Raw genomic sequence first — 22,713 nt, forward strand, 5'->3', positions numbered from 1 at the left:
ATAAGTTGTTTGTTTGTATCTGTTGGTGTACTGATCTCTCCTTCCTTTCACCTCCCCACATCCTGTTAATTTGCACTAAAGATCTTCTTTCTCTGCCCCTCAGCTTTGTGAAGATCTATTCTTTAAAATCAATGATGAGGACAACAAAGAGGAGCTCGCCTACTCAGTAGAGGTGAGCCTCGGACTGCTTTGACATCTGTGATCCGTGCTTTTAGCCCCGCCTCATTCCTAGCCTTCTCATAACAATATATCGGGTTGAAGTCAGACATTAATCACATATTGAAAAACGCCGGGTTACCTCGGCACATTCCTTCAGATCATCAGTTTTTATTCAAACTGGAAAACAATTGAAGGTTGTAAGTCTCAAAAAAGTAACTAATTCTGATGTAGAATAATTATAATCAAAGAAATCAATTACTGTGAGGCCGGCACGAACATAGATATATTTTTTACTGCAGTATAATAGATTATATTGAGCTTCATATTACTGCTTTATGTCATTTCAGTGGCACATGAACTCATAATCTGTTACTTTTGCAATATTGTATAGGTCAGTTACATGGAGATCTACTGTGAGCGGGTGCGAGATTTGCTTAACCCCAAGAACAAGGGGAATTTACGAGTGCGAGAGCACCCTTTACTGGGTCCCTATGTGGAGGACCTCTCCAAGCTAGCTGTCACCTCCTACACAGACATCGCTGACCTCATGGATGCAGGCAACAAGGCCAGGTGAGCCCCGGGATCATGCTATCATCATGGGAAGAAGGGGGGGGGGGGTTATAGTGGTGAAGAGGTGATTACCTACATGCTCAGAAGGATGAGTTTAATAAGGTGGACATTTTTTGGCAAGATAACAACATTTAAAAGCAGGAAATGAATCACATAGATTTTTATAGTGTCAGTGTTGATCAAAGAACAGCTAGTTATATTTGGGAGTATAGCTTGACCTGGATGGCTGAGATTCTACATAGAGCTAGTGAGTGTTTCTCATTTAAATGAGTGCATGTGATGTTTTAGTGTGTGTTACGAGAGCTCCTGTGGGGAGGAGTGAACTCTCCCTTAATCTTCCTGTGCTGACTCAGGCAGCTTATTTCTGGAACATGGCATGAAAAGCCTGTATCTCCCCTGTGCCTGTCCCTCTCAATGCGCCTTGTGAATTTCAGTTTGGTGTCCATATAGTATTATCCACCTCCGCCATACAAAGTAATCCCTAGGACTCAATTCCCCCTAATATGCGTAAAACCCTGTAATGATAGCTCTATTAATAAAGCTATCAAGTCCATGAATTTAGCATTATTATCATTGAATAATTCCTACTTAAATGCTCAGAAAAATGTGTTGCACCCATTATTTCCTAACTATGGCCTGTGTGCTAACCTACAGAACCGTGGCTGCCACCAACATGAATGAGACCAGCAGCCGGTCCCACGCTGTTTTCACCATCGTCTTCACACAGAAGAAACACGACAGCAAATCAGATCTCTCCACAGAGAAGGTCAGAAGAGACTGGAACGACATTTTCTGATTTAAAATAATATCATTAACTGTTGTCGCTTTACCATGTTTGTAAACTATAACTGACTTTTATCCTGTGCTGTTGGGAGTGCATTCCTTTAGAACGTTTTTTTACCTGCAGCCCTGTTATTTGGTTTGATTTAGTCTAAGATGTCTCCTATGGTCCTCTTGATCGCCATTTTAGATTTGACTCCTGGCATTTCCTCTGACTGCAGCAGAGACAAAGACCAGTGTGTTATTGTTAACACAATGCCCATTGTGTTTAGCCACTCCATCAGATTTAACTTCCTTGCTGCATCTCACGTAACAGTTATGTCTAAATGTTTAGAATAGTATATACTTTAGTTTCCTTTTTCTTTTTACTATTTGAACCTTTTTTGAACATATATACACTTTGTAATTGGAAGTCAGTCCTTTCAGTTTTTGATATAATATTCTCATCCTCTCACACTTAGTCATAATTCCAATGTCAATTATTCATGAGCTTGATTCATCTAAAATGTATCTACTTCCTTTTCAGGTCAGTAAAATCAGTCTGGTAGACTTGGCAGGAAGTGAACGAGCAGATTCCACTGGAGCTACAGGTACCAGGCTAAAGGTAAGACTCCCATCATCAGAAAACATTTAGCAAACTGTTGGCTAGTATTTCACTGATGGTTGTTAAATCATATTTTTAAATCTGTGATTGCAGGAGGGAGCCAACATCAACAAATCCCTCACCACGTTAGGAAAGGTTATCTCCGCCCTGGCTGAAGTGGTGAGTGTTGTATGCCTGTTTCTGTTCATTTCTGTCTTTTCTTACCTTTTTCCTACTTTCAGCCTTCCCTCTACAACTCGACCCTGTCTTCTTAAGGACTTAATGTACGAGCCTGGCATGCTGTAATGTCTGCCCTTCTGTTTTCTCTCCTCCTGCCCTTGTAATGCTTGCTCACAAAGGATCACTCTACCAGCAAGGTAAACCGTTCGACAGCTTAACCAGTAACCTCTGAATCCTCCCAATGAGGCAGATTTGACAGCCTTGTGCAATGTGCAATGCTGAAGTTGCGGCACAGTGTTCTGTCAAAACCATTTTATTAAGTGTTTTAGGAAGTGCTTTTCTTTAAGGCGCATCGCAGTGATAAATCCACAAGCCTTTCTTTCACCAGAGCAAAAGTTAATCAAATCAGGCATCTACTCATTTTACCCAACCTCTTTTCCATCACATATGAGATGTTTATTATGTTGCAACATAATAGTGTTCAGTCTTAACTGCCGTCCATCATTTTCGTCGTAAGTCTTACATAAGTTATACGTTTTCTTTCTGCCTACCAACTTAATATTTGTTCACTGCAGAGCAAGAAGAAGAAGAAGACTGACTTCATCCCGTACAGAGACTCTGTTTTGACATGGCTGCTGAGGGAGAACCTTGGTATGCATATTAATATCACCTAATAACATCCTTTACAAATGGAGTATGATGGAGTTTGTAAACTGTGAAGCACATTTTTTATTCCTGGACAGCAAGACACATTTTACCATCTGTATCCTGTCCCAGACTGGAGCTAGTGTACATTACTCTCTACCAATTTAAGAAGAACACTGTCAGCAGACTGTATTTCAACCTAACTAGACAGCACAGCCATCTCCTTCACTCAGTGTATCTTCAATCTCAGCACACATGACACATACAGTACTTTGCATTTTAGTCTAATTAGACTGCAGTCTTTTATTTAGGGAGTAAGTATTCAGCATTTATTTTTGCTAGAGCAGTGCTTCTTCTATTCTGAGCATTTCTACTTTACAGTGCAGTGGAAATCATGTTGCAATACTTCCTATGCAATGCTGTCATCAATGAGGATCCCAACGACAATCTATCTTGTTTTGGTCCTCACACAGTGAGAAAATGTCATCTTACCTACATTTATCACTTCATTTACGTTTGACTTGTTTTTGTTATCAGGTGGAAACTCAAGAACGGCCATGGTAGCTGCCCTCAGTCCTGCAGATATCAACTACGATGAAACTCTCAGCACGCTCCGGTAAGGTTTCCAATTACAAAATGATTGTAGTTCATTTTATTTGTTTGGATTTAATCCTTTACTACAAATACAGTTTGTTTCTTTTACAATTCTTAGCTATGCCGACCGAGCTAAGAACATCAAATGTAATGCTGTCATCAATGAGGATCCCAACAACAGGCTGGTGCGCGACCTCAAGGACGAAGTGTCTCGACTGAAGGAGCTGCTCCGTGCTCAGGGCCTAGGGGACATCCTAGACAGTGAGTTTAATGCGGCCAAAGCTTCTAGAGCCAGACAGCGTCTACTCTCCGGGTCTACCACACTCTGGCAACATCTTCTTTCTACTTCACTGTCATCTAACTTTGTTTTCATCGCTGTGTCTGTTGTCATGCCTCAATTACTAAACGTACTTGTTGTCAAATACCTCCTTATAGAGTATATGTTGTACTATTTATAACATGCATAATAGAACACATTCTAAGGTTGCATAGTATATTACAAATAATTTGACCAAAAATATAAATGGTCATATTTGGCTAATTGCGACTGACACGAATGGTAGTTTAAAGCTGCATTAAACTATCACACTCCATTTGCTATACACAAGAGTAAGGGCTCATAGCCTAGTAAATTAGAGCCATAATACACCCATTAATAACTTCTAATATGTGGGCTGATTAATAACCTGCCTACTTGCTAATACCTGCCTAGATCATGCCTAATGACATGGCACTTAACAAGTGCCTTCGCATTCAGCTCACTAAGAAATGTCTGTAACCTTTTCCTATCATTCACTGGTGCTGACCTCTGACCCTCTCATCTTCTCCTGCTTCCCCTCAGTTGATCCTATGGGGGATGATTGCCCCGGAAGTGGAATCAAATGTGTGTATATGTGTGGAACTCATGAATTGTCTATCACTATTTGCCTTATTGATAAAAGCGAACATTGCTTTTGCCCCCCTTACCTATATTTAAATCTGCTACTGGCTTTGCATGTTGATGCTAAAAGCAAATGCTTTATAGAAGTAGAAGATGAAAGGCTTCTTTAGAACTGCTGATCTAGCATGCTTTGCGCTTGAATGATGATGGGGGGGAGGGAGATATTTGCGGGCTCCAATCCAACTGTATCACAAGTTGTTTTTGGAATATCCCTTTTGGTCTCATTACTTTTAGAATAGCTTGTCTGACTTCCCCACCCCCAAGCACCCACACTTTCTCTTAGCATATCTGTCTTTGGCTTACTTTCTAATGCTACTTTTCTTGACTGTGGTCTTTCTGCTTTTTATTTTGTTTTCTTTTACTAACCATTCGCTGCAGCTGAAAATGCTCAAATCTTTAAAATGGCACATCTCAGTTCCCGGAAAGGTGCTTGATTTTAAACTTCTCAGTAGCCGCACCCTCGTTGAATAGCTTGATGTAATAGTTTGTACTGAATAGTTAGTGTACCTTCTGCTGTATTCTCAGAAATCCCTAATAACTCCACCTTGTTTCCCTTTCACACTAATAATCTGTATTTTATTTTTTATTTAACCGTTATTTAACCAGATAAAAGTATTAAGCACTAATAATCTGTATACATGTTTTAACCTGAGTTCCTGCCCAAAAACAGGTCCTTACCTGATTTGACTAATCTTCATAGTTGATTTAACAGCAATAAAGAATCAAGTGTTTACTAAGTACTCATAAAGTTCTTCAGTACTTTGGTCTTGATGTATTTCCTATTTTTCTGAAATATGAAAATACTTTATTGACGGTGTCTACTGGACACAAATGTCAGCACCTCAAAAAATATTTAAATTGTTTGTTTTTATCCATTTCTTAGAAGGCACAGTCTGAGTTTTTGAGGCCATTATATTGACATGAGTTGCCTGATCTTTAGTGTGTGGGTGTGTGGTGTGTGTGTGTGTGTGTGTGTGGTGTGTGTGTGTGTGTGTGTGTGTGTGTGTGTGTGTGTGTGTGTGTGTGTGTGTGTGTGTGTGTGTGTGTGTGTGTGTGTGTGTGTGTGTGTGTGTGTGGTGTTGTGTGTGTGTGTGTGTGTGGTGTGTGTGTGTGTGTGTGTGTGTGTGTGTGTGTGTGTGGTGTGTGTGTGTGTGTGTGTGTGTGTGTGTGTGTGTGTGTGTGTGTGTGTGTGTGTGGTGTGTGTGTGTGTGTGTGTGTGTGTGTGTGAGTGTGTGTGTGTGTGTGTGTGTGTGGTGTGTGTGTGTGTGTGTGTGTGTGTGTTGTGTGTGTGTGTGTGTGTGTGTGTGTGTGTGTGTGTGTGTGTGCAAACTGCAGGCTGAACTTTGGCAGCATGTGTCAGTGACTCTCATCTGTCCTCCCTCTATCACCCTCCCATCCTGTAGTTGATACATGGATTGCAGTTTTCACGCAGTGTTTTCTCATTCAAGACAACAAAGGGACAGCAGCGTATTCCTCAGAATTGTACACAATTAAAATTAATTGCTGGGAGTTAATTGCTCTGCACTGTTATTCTGCCCACAGAGAAACAGGTGCCTTGGAAACTCTCTAACAGAGTACAAACTAAAATGTCTAATATTTTCTGTTGAAATGTGCAGGCAGACCTTTGCAAACCACCTGGAGTTGAAAACTGCTTCTCTCTGTAGCTGACTATTATGCTGGGTGGTTTGTCTTAACCTTTGATGTACAACTTGTGTCTTACATTTGGTCTTCCCTTCCTTTTGTCCTTTCTCTTCCCCCCCACCTCTTTCTATCCTCTCTCCTCCTATTTGGTTTTCCGTTCCATTTTATGTGGTTTATTCCCCCTCTCCTGCTGCCCTGGGCCTGTCCACCTTTTGTCTCCGTGTGCTCTTTTTCTCTCCAACTCTTTCTCTCCTGCTGTTGGCTCAGACCTGAAAGACATTCAGAACAATAAGCATAGATACTTGATAGCCTCAGAGAATCAACGCCCTGGCCATTTCTCCACAGCCCCTATTGGTTCCCTGACAGCCTCACCGTCCTCTGGCTCGCTGTGCAACCAGGGGGGCCTTCAGTCTGCCACCAGCATCCAGGAGCGCATCATGTCCACCCCTGGAGGAGAGGAGGCCATCGAGAGACTCAAGGTAGAGTTGGCCTGTGTAGACGGTTGCAGTGAAATCACACCTATGTCAAGAGAGAAGAAGAGTCCCACAGTTATTTGTCTACTCTGCTAAGACCCTCAAATGTGGATACTTTTACCTTTTACTTTAAGTCCATTTTTAGAGCCTTTTTGTTTTGCCCTTCAAATCTGCTCCTAGTTTGATCAAACTCTGCTGCATGTTGTGTTGCGTGTGGCAATAGGATGGCTTTCACGGTTTTATGTAAAGCATGTTCTTAAATTAAAACATATATTTGTATATCAGTATCTCCTTTGTTAAATACAAATCATCAAACATCATTGAAATGTATGTAAATGATCAAACAGTTAAAATACACTGTTCTGTGTCTCTCATAATATTCGTCATATTTCTCCTCTGCCTGCGGTGTTAAATATCTATTGTGTGGCAAAGGAGGAGCATCCCTTAGCTGCATATGGCTTACATACACATCCTACAATTGTTCATCAAAGTATAACAAACATTTGTACATAACATAAGAACATTTTAGTTTTATTAAACAATTGAAAAGATACCTCAGTTAATATAATATTAAGAGTAATATGTGAATTATAGGAACTGGGGAAGGTGCATCTTTCTAAATCACTGAAATATCTGTGAATAAATTAGTAAACCAAATAAAACACCAACTTAATATAAACCTCACACTGTAATATTTAAACAGTAAATTAAAGTTCTTATGTGAATGTCAAGATGGCTGTTTAATCTTTGTTTAGCCCACACACAACCTTTAATCAAAACACGTCCCTCCCTTCAGTCCTCATATGGCCTCTGAGTTTTACTTCTCACGCTCGCAGTACACTCTCTCTGTTGATAAGAAAGCACATTGCAAACGCCAACCATGAGGAGCTGCAGTTTCCATGGCAACTATGGTGCCCAGTCTATCTGTCATCCAATGACGTCAAACACCAACGCAGACAAGGACGAAATTGGACAAAATAGATCCAAGTCTCATTGGCTTTTAGATTTAATAGTGATCTTTAATAAAGGTGTCACAGCTGTGTGAGTGAGACGGAAACAAAGATCACAGTCAAAGTCACCTTTACAATTCCCCTTAAAGCTCAGTACTGCCCAACATAACAATTCATTATTGTATTAAACTAGGATGACTATATTAAACATTATCAGAACGGGGAACTCAAAGTTATGTTTTCACGCCATAACATAGACCATTATGTGGGACTGCCCTTCTCTGTTGTCGTGACTGACTCAAAATGTTCTTTAATGAAAGAAAGCATATGAACATGGCCAAGGAAGCTTGTTTATCACTAGTTTAAATCTTTTTAATCCCAGACTTGGTGTTACTGAGTTTAACACCCTGTAGCTACTCTAGTGCTACAGGTAATACTCAATTACAATCATTGTGTTTTCCTCACACTTTGCCTCTGTTGTTCAGGAATCAGAAAAGATTATTGCCGAGCTCAATGAAACCTGGGAAGAGAAACTGCGAAAGACTGAGGCAATCCGCATGGAGAGGTCAGTATTAACGTCATACGTGTGCATCCACCCCTCCCTCAATTCATCTGTGTCTTGTCAGTGCTAGACAAACCCCCCATAGCCCCGTCTCTGTATTCTCCCGTCTCTGTGCCGCTCCCTTTCTTCATCTATCTGCCACATTTCCGCTGCTCTTGTTCTGTCCATTTCCCTTCCCTTCTCTGTTGTCACACTCAGCCGCACAAACACCCCTCTCACACCCCTTTCTCCCCCTTTATCCACTCATCTGTGGCTGCAGACATAAACCATGTTACGGTCTGTCCATTGAGTCTCACTGGTGCCATTCTCTGCCTGTTGTCACTCCACAAATCACACACTGATGCTGTTCACCATCACTTCTCATCCCGTTTGTCTTATCAACGCAAAGGCGCTTTGCTGGAAATAAATGTACCGAGTGTGTGTAACTCTATTGCAGAAAGTATCTGCCAGAGAATATGTGCAACAATGTGTGTTATTCCTCCTGAGGGTCTGACACATGTTTTACTTCCTTACAGGGAGGCATTGCTTGCAGAGATGGGTGTGGCAATCCGTGAAGATGGAGGCACTTTGGGGGTCTTCTCTCCTAAAAAGGTAAATCAGACATGAGACACGCGCACTGAGGGTGATGGCGGTTGCCTGTTTCGATTTTCCCATGGGTGTTCATGCACACCGTTCCACCATCACTTCCTCTCTTCTGTTTCCTGTGTTATCTTTTTCCATGAGAACCCTCCCTGTCACTGTTTTTTCTCATCTCCTCACTTAATCATTCTGTCTGTCTCTCCACTCTGTTATTTGCTTCCTTCACAAACTCAGCTTAGCCAGGAAATGCCATTTGACGAGCAGTTTGATTGTTTTGCCACCAAGAAGGTTTGTTTTCATTAGAATTGGCAGACAAAGCACTCTTCCTGCACTAGATGAGGTTAAGTGTTGAGTAGTGCTTTAACATCCTTAAAATGCTGGTCAGAGTTGTCCCTATGGTTACCACACTGTTGCACAGATCTACATTTATTGTAACTCCTGTGTGTAGCATCTACGATTAATATCCCTCTCCATTATTAACTTTATATAATGATGGGATTTAATTAAGGTTCTGTGAAGTACAATTATACACAGACCACTTGAATGGAGGTTTATCTTTAAATATAATACCTAGCTCCGAGTAGATTATTTAAATGTGTCCTTAAGCTGCTTATTAGCACTGTCATGGGGCTTATTAAGTTACAGGCAATGGTATATTTCCCTCGCTCTCCTTACCGCTCCAGCATTTCTCAGTTGAGGAGACCAGGAAGACCAATAGGTGTATTATGGTATTCGCGCAAGCTGTCCCTAGATCAGCTGTGGTTTCAGAAAATGTCCCCTATTTGAATCCTTCCCGACTCCTCCACTGCATATTGATTTGTTTTCTTCCATTCATTTTTTTTTCTCTCCTTTCACTCACTGCTGCTCTATGGGTTAGCTTTTCGTTGAGAAGTCTTGTGAACTTTATACAGACTTTAATGGGGTGTTCTCCCCAAAAAAGGTTGGTGGTTTAGCAGACTAGCTGCTAGCATAATATCTAGTGATACTGTGATGTTTCAGACTCTAGGAGTGTCAGCACTGTGTCAATGTGACCCTTTCTGTCCGTGTACTGTATATCATGTATCACTGACGGCAGTGATTTAAGAATATACTCACTTTTTATTGTTAGTGTTGGTATAGATTGGTCTGTGAAAACATGATGCAAGTAGAGAAATTCTAGAAATATTTTTGTGGTAAACCGTCTATGTTTTATGTTTCATGTATAGACTCCACACCTGGTTAACCTGAATGAGGATCCTCTCATGTCAGAGTGCCTGCTCTACTACATCAAAGACGGAATTACAAGGTAACCCAAACCTGCATGATGATACTGAAATGAAGGTGTAAGAGTTGCATTCTTTCCAGGCAGTGGAAGTTCCTCTTGCTTCACTTCAAAAGAGTAAGATTTAAATACAGAGTCAGAGAAAACTGGCTTATCTGCCACTGCTCACCAAAAGTGTTGCCTTCTAAAGTTACTTTCCTCCCCTCTTTGTCCTTGTGCTCCCCTTAGAAGACTATTCCTGTTGAGTATTTTGTTACAATCACGCCTCAGGGGGACAATAACGGATGACAGAGTTACAGACGAAAACACCTATTGTCCTTTGGGGGTGTTGCTTTCTTAAAAAATATTCCATTTAACTTCTGCAGCTGACTTTTAGATGAAATGGCTGCCAACACAAAGAGACTTCACTTTCTCATAATGGCATCTCTTATTGTTTCAGGGTGGGTCAGGCTGATGCTGAAAGACGTCAGGACATTGTTTTAAGTGGTGCTCATATCAGGGAAGAGCACTGCGTCTTCCGCAGCGAGAGGAATCTCAATGGAAATGGTGAGGCACTATATTATGAGTTTGCTTGCTTAACTTTGCCATGGCATATGGGATTTGAATATCTGGATTATCATCAGATTTGAAACAAACCAATAAGTCTGGATGGCATTGGTGGATACATATATAATCAACGTTTATCTTCTGTTGCTAATGGAAACATTCTGCCCTGTCAGTAATCAGTACATACCCTGAATTAGATCTTTTCAGAATGAGTCACTGATGATTGGTTGTTCTGATTTTGCTAAAGTTGTCGTCATGCTGGTGCCATGCGAGGGATCTGAAACGTACGTCAACGGCAAGCGTGTTGAGGATTCAATCCAGCTACGTTCAGGTAAATCTCACATTTTTGTAAATAAAGTTATAAATGATCTGTGAATGTGATGTTTTTGTCGGAATGAGGTGACTGATTTCCTCATAAAAAGATAATTGAATTTGTATAATGGGTTTTTCCTGGGGCGTCATAAACAACAGTTGTACAATGTGGTTTATAGCATCTATTCTGATGTTTTAACCTTCATTTTAAACAAAATATTGGAGTTCTTACATTTACACTGTTCTATCAGCACTTAATAAACAATGTCTTTGCTAATTTAACGATCCCTGCCCATTTCTCCGCCCCGTCTTCTTTCAGGTAACCGTATCATTATGGGAAAGAACCATGTGTTCCGGTTTAACCATCCAGAGCAGGCACGAGCTGAAAGGGAAAAGACGCCAACGGCAGAAACCCCCGTGGAGCCGGTTGATTGGACCTTTGCTCAGAGAGAGCTGCTGGAGAAGCAGGGCATCGATATGAAGCAGGAGATGGAGAAAAGGTACGCAATCCATCCTGTTGGCCTTTATTTAAATGTCCTTCTATAAGTGTCTGTAGTGATCTGTTGGGTTTCAAATATGGATGCTAAAGTATATCATCATTTGTGTGATGTATTTCATAATAAACAATATGCTGTCATTTACATAGGCTCACTGAGATGGAAATCTTGTACAAAAAGGAAAAGGAAGAAGCAGACCAACTTCTGGAGCAGCAGCGACTGGTGAGTTCAAATCAGCTGGAATGAAATCAAACCCACTTTGTAAATGTTATTGATTCAGTTTTCTGTATTTGTAATGTTAGAAGTTTTAGACAAGTTAGTAGTAGCTGCATTGTGGGTTTATTAATTAGATATTAAGCCATTATTTATTTCATGCCTTTTGGGAGTTATTTTTAATTCAAGGCAGCTTCTCTTGATTCAGATAGTTTGTGATATATGGAGTTTAATTTGGCTGAAATGCGTGGAGTTCAAAGTTAAAGCATGGTTTTTCTATGGTCAATACCATTTTGAAAGCTAGTTTCTGTTTTTTTGGATGATAGCTTCACTTGGTCCTTTTTAAATCTGACTAGTACTAATTCTCACTCTGTGCTCTGACACTTTTGAGATGTCTGTGTGCGTGATTCACACTTATACTGCTAGCGCATGTCTGTTCTTCTTGCATGGTTGGTTTTCTGGTTTGAGAAAGATTGCCCATCTCTTGGGTTCTCTATAGCATTTTAATTGAGCGAGAATTAGATGTTGAAGCTTTCCCCTTTCCAAATCCCTGTTTTCATTTTTCTTGTCTTCTATAGTGGATCTGAATCTTGCAAAACAGCAACTTGCGGCTAACGTTTTTTGATATTATATTCAAAATTAATCTTAAACCTGAATATTGGTCAGTAACGATTGAAACACATTGCCTCGTTTTGATAAAGTGACGCTGCTTTTGCATGGTTCATGTTAATAGCATGTTTTCCTAACTCGTTCAGTACTGGTTCTGGACTAAGTTGCAGTGTTTGCTGTTGAGCTGGTCAGCTTTGAAGCGGCTGTTGATTTGCTTGGATTAGATTTCTACTCTAGTTTTCTTGCTCTGTTTTTATCCTGAGTTTCATCTCTCCAATGCAGTTGCTGACATGTCCAATGCATTGTGATAACAAAAAAACCCCGCTGTAGTTTTTTGACAGATAGTGACAATGTGGTTTCTCATTGACTTCTTTGGCTACCTCTCTTTGCTAGCCTTACATGGCACCGGCATAGCACACTGAGGGCACGGCTCAACAACAGAGTTATCGCTGCTTAAATCAGTGAATCACAGACCTCTACTCATACGACTGGTATTATGTGCAGAGCCTCAGGCATAGGGGTTCAGACTCCCAGCAACATAACATATCCAATTCTAGATATAGATACACTACATACACAATACATGAATTATTTGTACCAAATGGTTGTGATCTGTAATGTACTTTGTCTACGAAAAATGAGAAACTGCATTTTTTCCAACTAACATCTTTCTTGTAGTGGATTAACACTTACCCTCTCGCCTGCCTCTCCTCTCTCTACTGGCTTTCTGATCAACCGCAAGAACACTTTGTCTTCTAACTCACTGCTAACACAAAAGCCTTTCAAACCTTCTGGACTAAAGGAGAAAGCTCCAAAATGCATCTACATGCATGCCGCTGTAGCATGTTTGGGATCCAGCTTTCAAATCAAAATACATTTAATTAAGAAGATGAACATGACAAACGAACAGAAGTGCTCCGATCATCCACTATCCTCTATTGATATTTATTTTCGAATCATGATAGACATGCTTTACCTTTACTTTTAATATCAATGTGCAACATTGGGAACAATATTGTTAAAGCTGATAACCCCATTTATTATATCTGAAAAGCCTTTGAGCTATAGATACTTATATTAATATCCATTTATTTTTATCAATATCACCATTTCACTAGAGACGATATCAGAACAACAAACTGACAGGCAAGCAAGTCAATGGAAGCCACTGATTGTTGGATATTTATTTGTATTTCTATCTTTATTTTGAACATAATTATGGATGGATGTATACTGCATGTTGCCATACATCGTAAAATAATGATGTATGCACAATATTTATTAAACATTACAGTGTAATAGTCATCTTTGGCAAATATCCTAAATCTCACAATTCTGAAGCACAAAGCTCTGTCTAATTGGATTACAATTCTAATCAAGCTTTAACTTTACTCATAGTTGAAGTTCCCATGTTGCATATTCATAACTTTTAATCATTCTTTTATTTTAAAAGTCGCCCCTTCATCTTCTCTTTGATTTCTCATTTTAATTTCTCCTTTTTTTGGGAACCTTTTGGTTTGTGTCCTGTTGTTTTCTCAAGGATGGAGACTCTGATAGTGGGGATGACTCAGATAAGAGGTCTTGTGAAGAGAGCTGGAGACTGATCACTTCCTTGAGGGAAAAGCTGCCACCCAGCAAGCTACAGTCCATAGTGAGAAAGTGTGGATTACCCAGCAGTGGGAAGATAAGAGAGCAAGTTAAAATGTACCAGGTCCCTCAGCGGCGTCGCATCACCAAGGACTCCAAGTGGGTGACCATCTCCGACCTGAAGATCCAGGCTGTCAAAGAAATTTGTTATGAAGTAGCCCTCAATGACTTCCGCCAAACACGGCAGGAAATCGAAGCACTGGCCATAGTAAAAATGAAGGAGCTTTGTGCTAGCTACAGCAAGAAGGACCCCAACGAGCGGGACTCGTGGAGGGCCGTGGCTCGGGACGTTTGGGACACTGTAGGGGTCGGTGATGAGCGCATTGAGGACGTCGTTACCAATGGGCCACGACCAGGAGTGGTTGTAATGGATGACCTGAAGGTGCACATTGATAAACTTGAAGACATCTTGCACGAGGTAAAGAAGCAAAACAATATGAAGGATGAGGAGATCCGTACCCTCAGAAATAAGATGGTTAAAATGGAAAAGGTTCTTCCACTCATCACCCCAGAGAGCCAAGAAAAGCCTCCTGTAGTCACCTCCACTACCTCTGCCACATCCCCAAGAGAAGGGAAACCTCCCTTGCCAGAAAAGCCTGATGATGAGGATGTAGATTCACCAACAGGCCAAAGTGCAGGCGATGACTCTACCCTGAAGCGAGGCCACATGCGCTGGATGCGTCAAGAGCAGGTGCGCCTCAAGAACCTTCAGCAACAAGAGATCTCAAAACAGCTCCGCCGGCAGACCGGACCACACCGCTTCATACCGCCAGAAGACCGCAAGCTGCGCTTCCCCTTCAAAAGCAACCCTAAGCACCGCAATTCATGGAGCCCAGGCACTCATATTATAATCACAGATCAGCAAGTCATTGAGCTAAAGGTGCCCAAAGAAGCTGTAGAGGAAGACGAGGGCGAAAGCCTGAATGGAGAAGGACTGCAGTCTAAAGAAAGGATGGCTGCTTCACTGATCCAAGTCAGTCCTCCATTACCAAGCCCATCAGTCCAGTTCAGGAGCAAAGACTTGGAGCAAGGTTTAAGCCAGGGTCACAGACATAACTATAGGAACAACCAGAACCAGCAGCCCCATGAACGAAGCCGCAGCAACTCTTTTAATTACCGCCAGCGGCCCTCTGGCTCCATGGAGTCACTGCAGCAGTCTGAAAGCAACAGGAGGCACACACAAGCTTTCTACCTGCCCCGCCAACATCAGGCTCATCCCCAGCAACACCACCAACAACAGCCCTGCCACTACGATAACATGATGTATACAGATGGTAGATACAATGGCTATCAGCAGTACCAGCACACTGACCACGCTAACCATCCAATCAACTTTCAGCCACCTCCGAGAATGCGCAGGCAGATGTCTGCTCCAAATCTAAAAGCCAGCAGAGAGACTGCAGTTTGAGTGGGACATGTGGAATGAGGAACTAGTTTTAATATACTTTGAGTTTGAGTAGTAAAAATACATTACAGATCACAACAGCTCAAAATCATGTGAGTCACACAACTCAAACCGACTGTGACTTTTGCACTTGATCAGTGTGTTATTGGTTGATCCAAAAGTATTGTATGTATTATAAGAAGACATTTTATCATCACCATAATATATGCCGTTTTACGAGTTTTTGCTGCATTGTGTGCCCTGTGATCACTAGCATTGGGAGAGCTGTCATAAGGAATTGAAGCCAACAGACGATAAAGGGACTGTTCTTTTGTTTTTTTCTGAAGAGACATGCCATGCCTACTCTGCTCATCTTTTATCATGTGTGACAATTCATCAATCATGCTTTGATTTGCCAAAATTGTCTTCATGGTTGAATTTCTGAGTTTACATATTTGCCATTTTATCATTGATCTATCTTGAATGTTTTTAGCCACTACAATATAAACACACTGAAGTGTCTAGACTTTGGTTGTGATTGTACCCTAAACACCCTATATATATTTATTTTTTTGATGTACCATGTAACTGAATTTCAGGATGGAAACATCAGTTATCTTTGCAGTTTTTTTTTTTTTTTTTGCTGTACTTCATAAAACATTTACTGTCATAAATCACCATTGGCCTAGAATCAAAAGACCAGCCTGCTGGACATTTTAAATAATGGAATAACTTGATGCACTAGTCAATTGCGTGACTGCCTTTTTAAACAGACTGAAATATTGGTTTAAAGAAAGTGGTATTCAAAAGGTGCCTTTTTTATGCCTTAACATATTAATCCCGCTGTGCATTACAAATTCAATATTTTCTTTCTTTGCTTTTTAATTCAGTTTTCATGCACAGGGTTTTAAGCTAAAATGTGCAAAGGAATCTTCTTAACTTGCCTAACCAAACTAACCTTTTTTAAGTAATAACACTGATTTATTCAAATGCTTAGTTCAAGCCACTTGATTGCTGGATCCCAACCTTTCTTTCTTAGATGTATTTCAAATATATAACTTTCACCTTGTATTTCAGTACTTGCGACTTCCTCATGAATAATGAATTAGTTGGTAAAGACACACATTTCAATGTTAAGTCATAAATTACCCTATTAAAACTGTTTTTTAAAAACTACCCACAGAGCTTATTAAATACAAGAACCACTATGCTGAAATCCTAGGGGGGTGGACCTAACTTTAACACAAGTTCCACAAAATCTATTTTTATGTTTCACAAGTTCCACTAATCCAGAAGGTTCAAAAACAAATTGAGTTTCTTCCTGTATCAACCACACTTCCTCAGTTGAGCTCTGATTTCTTAAAATGACATTCTAGGTTTGTGGTTCACTGAGTAAGCACAGAGTTCTCCGTGTTTCAATTCAATGTCCTTCAGAGTGTTGTCATGGCTCCCAAAGACTTGGCTTAAAAATGTTGGAGAGAGGACAAAGGCTTGACGTGTTTGAATAATGTTATTTGGGAGAACTACAATGTCAATGGAGATTTTGAAGACTGCCTTGATTTAGCTGCATCAAAACGCCACTACCTGGATAGATCTATCAGAGCGATGGCTTCTGAACTCAGTCAGTGTTTTGCCTCTGTGCTATAGCTGATGCTTATTTGAATTAGCAGCAAGCCTGCCTGTCAATCTGCCTTTTCTTGCTGCATTCATTTCTTTAAAAGAAATGTTGATTCATTTGAACATTTAAGTAAAAGATGGCCTTTAAATCATCTGAGAATCAGTGACACTGAGCAGAAAGCAGAGGCCTTTTGAGATTTTCAAAATGTTACATTGGTTCACAATGATGAAATGATTTTCTGTGTTTTATACTATATGTTTTGACAGTATATACTCTGCCTTTCTCTGCTGTAACAAAAACCAAATGATATAATGACATGTGCAAGTCTCTCAACCTTACGCCTCATATCTTTGACTATCTTTGCATGCGATAGCTTACATTTCTTCATCCCTAATAAGTGCTCCATTAAAGAACGTTATTTAGCGTATGCACTGGTGCCAATGGCGACCAGGGAAGCTGGAAAGTAAACCACTTCAAATGAACAGTGCGCTGTTCTTTTGAAATACATATATGTCTCAGCTCTAAGTGTCTGTTGAGTGTTGTGCGTCTGCTTTTTGAATCTGCAATATCAAGTGCCTCAGTGCAGCTGTGTACCAAGTTGTGTTGCTCCTTAATCAAGCACTTTGTGCAAACATACATATGTGAACAAGGTAAGAATATACTGAGTCTCTGTGTTGCTGGAGGATTTTCAAAATATGACTGAAATAAAACGACATGCTCCAAGTGCAGTTATTTGTTTTATATGGGTAGTATTTGTTTTTCACTGCCATTAAACCAGTTTAGGGACATCATCTCATCTGTCCATTAGGCCTGTCACAATAACTACTTTAGTTGGACAATATACAGTCACATAAATGACCTCGAAAATCAATATTGTCATTTAAAAGCATTTATATGGTTATAATAGCAAAATAATGCAAGAGCACCCTTTTAAAGAGCATTATACTTCTTATACTTAAGAATTCAATCACTGGAATTGTATTGCTAAATCAGATTTAAAGTGTCCTTTAAAAAAAACACACACAATCAATACGACAAAAAATGGACTCTGACAACAAAAAGTCTTAAAAGGAGACAAAACCCTGCTGTTCATTCTGGCCTCATGCTGGCTTGAATGTTTGTGACATCCTTATTTAAACCCTTGCATATGTAAACACAAAGAGCATTATCGAGGTCAGCTAAAATGGTCGGGGTCCATAAGTATTTACCATAATGTAATTATCGTGGCAGGCCTTTTTGCATGAATGAACTAAACAGGAGTACCAATGTGAGACACTGTACAACACCTTACGTCAGATATGGGCTGTTTTCATTTCTATTTTTAAAACATTTTAAATGAATGTGGTACATGTCTTTATACTTTTATCCATATACATTGCTAAGGGTTTTATAAGCTATTTGTTATTACTGAAATCACATCACATATACTTTAACATGGGATAGGGATGAAAGTGTGATTAGGTGCTATTCACTTCACCCATCAACATAAAACGAGGCACTAAATGTAGTCTTTGCCATGCTGCAACGTAATTTGTGAATTTTAATAGACTTTTTTGAATGGGCTTGAAATACTGTATTCACATGAACCATTTAGGTTCACATTGCTACAAATGCAGATCTCTACATTCAGTAAAACTTTTTTTAGATTTCTAAATGTTCTTGAATAGATGGAATTTAGCTGTTAGCTTGTTGGTGGGATTTCAGCAGGGAGGAGGTTAATGACGAATGAAAAGGCTGCATTGTCTTCCCAGAAGACACTGAACAAACAGGATGAGGTCATCGGGACCACGGCCTGTCCTGCCCTGATGATGATGATGATGATGGCGCCTCTCATTGGATTACAGTTGACTCAGCTCCCACCAGCAGCTCTGCTCTTCCATCCCAGCCTTTTTTAAATGTTCAATTGCATCGGCTCTAGGATTCGGATACCCACTTTTTCGTATATAAAAAGTTAAACATTTCTTGGGCTTTTTTTGCTTTTTCGGCTAGAACTATTAAATATTTTTTGGTTTTGGATTGTGTCATATGTTTCCTTGATAACAATAGATATGTTATTATTTATGATTAGTGTCATATATTTTAACCTCTTCAAGTTATCAATAGCTTTCACTTCGAGTGTTTTACATCCAAAACACACAGTATTTAATAAAAGGTCTGGAAATGTACAGTATAAGAAAATATTACTGTATAATATTTAATGTATTTGTAAACCTAATTCTGTGTATCATTGCATTATTTATACATCCAGCTGCATGTATCATTTGGATCAGTATAGCCAAAGTTCTCAGTACATGCCTCTAATATAGAAATAAAACTGGTAGTATTGAGTATTCCCAACATATCACTGTGTATTTTGGGTTAAATGTGGTACAGATCTAATTTCACAGTTTTCTTGCGGCTGATGGAGAATTGTTCATGTTTTCTCTCCTCGTCCCTGTGTGTTGGTGTGCAGGTGTACGAGAGCAAATTGCAGGAGCTTCAGAAACAGGTGGAGACTATTTCTGTGGTTACCGAGACACCTGATGAAGAAGAGTTGGAGGAGGATGAGGAGGAGGAGGAGGAAGGTGTGTACTGTTAATCTTCAGCCCTGCAGATCTTTGTTTAGCAAATGTATTTATGGCTAAAAAGTATAAATATTTAAATGCAATGTTTGTTTTCTTTCACATTTTCTATCCAGAGCCTAAACTTCTGGGATGTGCGTATAGTATTTCCCATTTCATAACCAGAAGAATATAATATCAACTTCATTTAGATTAATTGAAATGTCTTAACTAATTACAAATTCAAGGTTTTAAGTCAAACTAGTCCATAAATGCAATATCCTATACTTTCTTTGAAATAAACATACTAATTAAACAAAACACATTTTACTTTGACCATAATTCAAGTTTTGCATGTTTTAGCCCACTACAAGTTTCTTCTACATTACTGGCTATATTTTCCAAAGGAAGCAGTGAAAATAAACTAGAAATACAGTTGTAAATCAAGTTGAGAGCGACACCAGGTTCTAATTTTGGGGATGGAGCTTAACTTGTCCTGTGGTCTTACAAGAAACACACTAAAAGTCTGTATTTCCTCTCAATTTGTCTTCTGTTTGTTATAAATGAGTGCTTCATAATTTAAAGCTGACAGTAATTTATGATCTTGGAGGTCCCGAAACACATCCTAAAGGAAAAGTTAACAGCACAGTGCTTGCAATAAACAGAGTAAAATAAAGAAGACGACATATTCCGCATGATGGATAATGTTGATTTTGAAGGCAGCAATGTAAAGTGCACTGGGCTAAAACAAGTACAACCACTGGCATGGTCCTTTTTGTGCATTATCATTGTGTGTGTGTTTATTTTCGTGTATGTTAACATCACCTGATTCCCCCGCAGTGCCGTGGACTCAGCACGAGTTTGAGTTAGCTCAGTGGTCTTTCAGGAAGTGGAGGTACCACCAGTTCACCTCCCTCCGCGACCAGCTGTGGGGAAGCGCCGTCTACCTGAAGGAGGCCAACGCCATCAGTGTGGAGCTAAAGAAGAAAGTGAGAAAACTGATATTGCGCTTTATGTTATTGTTCTTAATCAGTGATTTAAGACCGGTTTTCCAGCTTTAACATTAAAGAGAAAAATGTTTTGTTTAGCACAAAACTAGTGCTAGTGAAGGCAGGAAGATTTCAAATTTAAATTGCTTTTAAAAAATCTGAAAAAAAGCAGTTGAGCGGTCAACCTCGTAAAATGAATACAAAGAAAAAGGCAAATAAATAATGATGGATTAAAAACAACTAAAATAAGTTATTGGAGAGCCACAGTAACATTTATTTGTTCATGCCCTAATTTAAGTCAGTTGACAGCTTCAGCCTGTTGAACTGGACATCGATCTTAAAACATAATGTGTGTTTGTGCAGAAGGCAATCTTTCACATCACCCGAGCGGGGGTCCACCTTCCCATCCGGAGTGTGTGTGATTTATACACTCGTCCAGTTCCAGGCGCTTCTAGATTGATAATGGAGATGGCTCGTCTGTCACATAGACATTTTCACAGGAGTTTTATTTATCTTTGGTTTCCTTTCTGTCTGTTATTTATATCCAGTGATGTTAATTGGTTTAGCATTTTTGCCCCAGAGGATGCTGGGAAAAGTAAGACCACAAAATGGAGGCCGTTATGGATTTGTTTGACCTTTCAATCATGGTATATCTTTAATGGAAAAATACCTATCCCTTGATGTCTCCGGAGTGTTTTTAATGAAAAATAATCTTGAAGGTTCAGAGCTTAAAGTCATCATCCTTTGAGTGGATTCTCATGCTAGTTGAATGTTTTTTTTATTTGACTTGCCTTGATGTTTTTTTAAACTCTCCAATTATTCTTTATTTCCAACCACCTCTCCCACTCTTCAGGTCCAGTTCCAGTTTGTCTTGCTGACAGACACTCTGTACTCTCCGCTGCCCCCTGAGCTCGTGTCTCCAGAGCCAGAGAAAGAGCGCGACGCCCGGCCTTTCCCCCGCACCGTGGTGGCCGTAGAGGTTCAGGACCTGAAGAACGGAGCCACACACTACTGGTCCCTCGAAAAACTCAAGTAATGCCCATACCTTAAATTAACTAATCCTATTTGTAGTTGAATATGTTTTAAATGTTAAAGGCCACCTATTATGCAAAATCCATTTGTTCATGTCTCTTATACATAAACATGTGTCCCCTCTGTGTAAAGAGATTCTGAAAGTTTCAGGAAAAAAGATTCGCTCACTTTTTGTCCTGATCCATTTATATAAAAAACCTGTCTGAAAATGAGCTGATCAGAGTTTGGCCACTTTATGATTGGCTTGTGTAACCATTAGCCAGTAACCAACCAAGGTAACCCCCCCACCTTATCACCTGAATCTCCTCCTAGAGCACCATTGTGTTCTTTTTAACCAAATATCTCTGACGGGCGTGGGGAATGGCTCCTTATTTTCATCTCAAGTAAAAAACACATAATCAGCACTTTTGAAACAGGGCTGAAACAGGATTATGGGATGCTACAATTCATGATTGGTATTTGGTGTTTGGTATTTGGAGCCAAACACTTCAGAGACATGTTTTATATATATCTGAGACCTATAATATATTGATAAAAAATTGTATAATAGGGAACCTTTCATACTTAGCCAGCACAAGCGCAACATCTAGTGTATTGTGCACATTCAGTCTCTTCAGTCTGCTTTGGCTCCCATGTTGTTCTGATCTCAGTTTTCTCAATCAGCCTGTTGTCAGATCATTTCTCATGCCTTGAGTAACAGAAAAAAAATACCATAAATTATAAGACTGACATCTCCGCCCTCCATCCATTAGATGAGATGTATTTTATCGTTCTGCTTCCCGTTAATGCTAATTGCCCTGCGACGTCATCTGCAGGCAGAGGCTGGAGCAGATGAGGGAGATGTACGACCGCGCTGGAGAAATGGCCTCCACCAACCAGGAGGACGGAGAGGGCTCTCTGACAGGAAATGATCCCTTCTATGATCGCTTCCATTGGTTTAAACTGGTTGGGAGGTATGTAACAGGAACGATGGAGACAAACTATACTGCGTATGTTGTGACTCACTTAATATTCTGCATGAATAGTGTTTGTGGTGCTGCCTGTTTGCTGTTTGAGTCCTAAGTAATAGGTTTGGTTTTTGTGGTGAAACTCAATCAGCTTTTGTGATCCATTTATTTAAAATGGATCTATGTGTTAACTTCCATAAAATCTTTCCGTATTCATCGTCAAATTCTGTTATACAGATTACATTTCTGTCATTGGAGTCATGTGTATAAGTGGTATAATATGTTTAAGCATCATTTGTCAGCTTTTTGTTTTGTTCTTTCTTTTTTAATCTTTCATTGTATTTTTTGTCATGTGTATAATTTGGTGAATTTGTCATTTCATTTGGTGTTTTTGATTTCATGTTCATTGTAAAATATTCCTTTGTGTATTTATCTATATACGGTCTATGGTATTTATACATT

General features: G+C 39.8%; 1 protein-coding gene across 18 annotated transcripts in view; it reads left to right on the forward strand.

Annotated features, from left to right (window-relative positions):
- Window positions 1–22,713, forward strand: part of kif1b (kinesin family member 1B) — a 59,497-nt gene that overhangs the window by 18,216 nt on the left and 18,568 nt on the right. For 4 of the 18 annotated variants that reach the window (XM_034209059.1, XM_034209070.1, XM_034209077.1 and 1 more), the window contains exons 5-26: window positions 104–172; window positions 551–729; window positions 1,384–1,495; window positions 2,036–2,113; window positions 2,207–2,272; window positions 2,452–2,469; window positions 2,848–2,923; window positions 3,455–3,533; window positions 3,630–3,772; window positions 4,353–4,394; window positions 6,360–6,571; window positions 8,001–8,080; window positions 8,593–8,668; window positions 9,862–9,941; window positions 10,357–10,463; window positions 10,711–10,794; window positions 11,095–11,275; window positions 11,422–11,494; window positions 19,196–19,307; window positions 20,124–20,272; window positions 21,126–21,304; window positions 22,120–22,257. In XM_034209059.1, coding sequence (XP_034064950.1) covers window positions 104–172; window positions 551–729; window positions 1,384–1,495; window positions 2,036–2,113; window positions 2,207–2,272; window positions 2,452–2,469; window positions 2,848–2,923; window positions 3,455–3,533; window positions 3,630–3,772; window positions 4,353–4,394; window positions 6,360–6,571; window positions 8,001–8,080; window positions 8,593–8,668; window positions 9,862–9,941; window positions 10,357–10,463; window positions 10,711–10,794; window positions 11,095–11,275; window positions 11,422–11,494; window positions 19,196–19,307; window positions 20,124–20,272; window positions 21,126–21,304; window positions 22,120–22,257 — 2,333 coding nt within the window. Of the gene's footprint in view, window positions 1–103; window positions 173–550; window positions 730–1,383; window positions 1,496–2,035; window positions 2,114–2,206; window positions 2,273–2,451; window positions 2,470–2,847; window positions 2,924–3,454; window positions 3,534–3,629; window positions 3,773–4,352; window positions 4,395–6,359; window positions 6,572–8,000; window positions 8,081–8,592; window positions 8,669–9,861; window positions 9,942–10,356; window positions 10,464–10,710; window positions 10,795–11,094; window positions 11,276–11,421; window positions 11,495–13,634; window positions 17,472–19,195; window positions 19,308–19,420; window positions 19,439–20,123; window positions 20,273–21,125; window positions 21,305–22,119; window positions 22,258–22,713 lie in introns of those variants that run through there. The other 14 variants (XM_034209058.1, XM_034209069.1, XM_034209061.1 and 11 more) reach the window with 11 other exon arrangements.

The sequence above is a fragment of the Gymnodraco acuticeps genome, unplaced genomic scaffold (assembly GCF_902827175.1).
Source record: "Gymnodraco acuticeps unplaced genomic scaffold, fGymAcu1.1, whole genome shotgun sequence".
NCBI classification, from domain to species: domain Eukaryota; kingdom Metazoa; phylum Chordata; class Actinopteri; order Perciformes; family Bathydraconidae; genus Gymnodraco; species Gymnodraco acuticeps.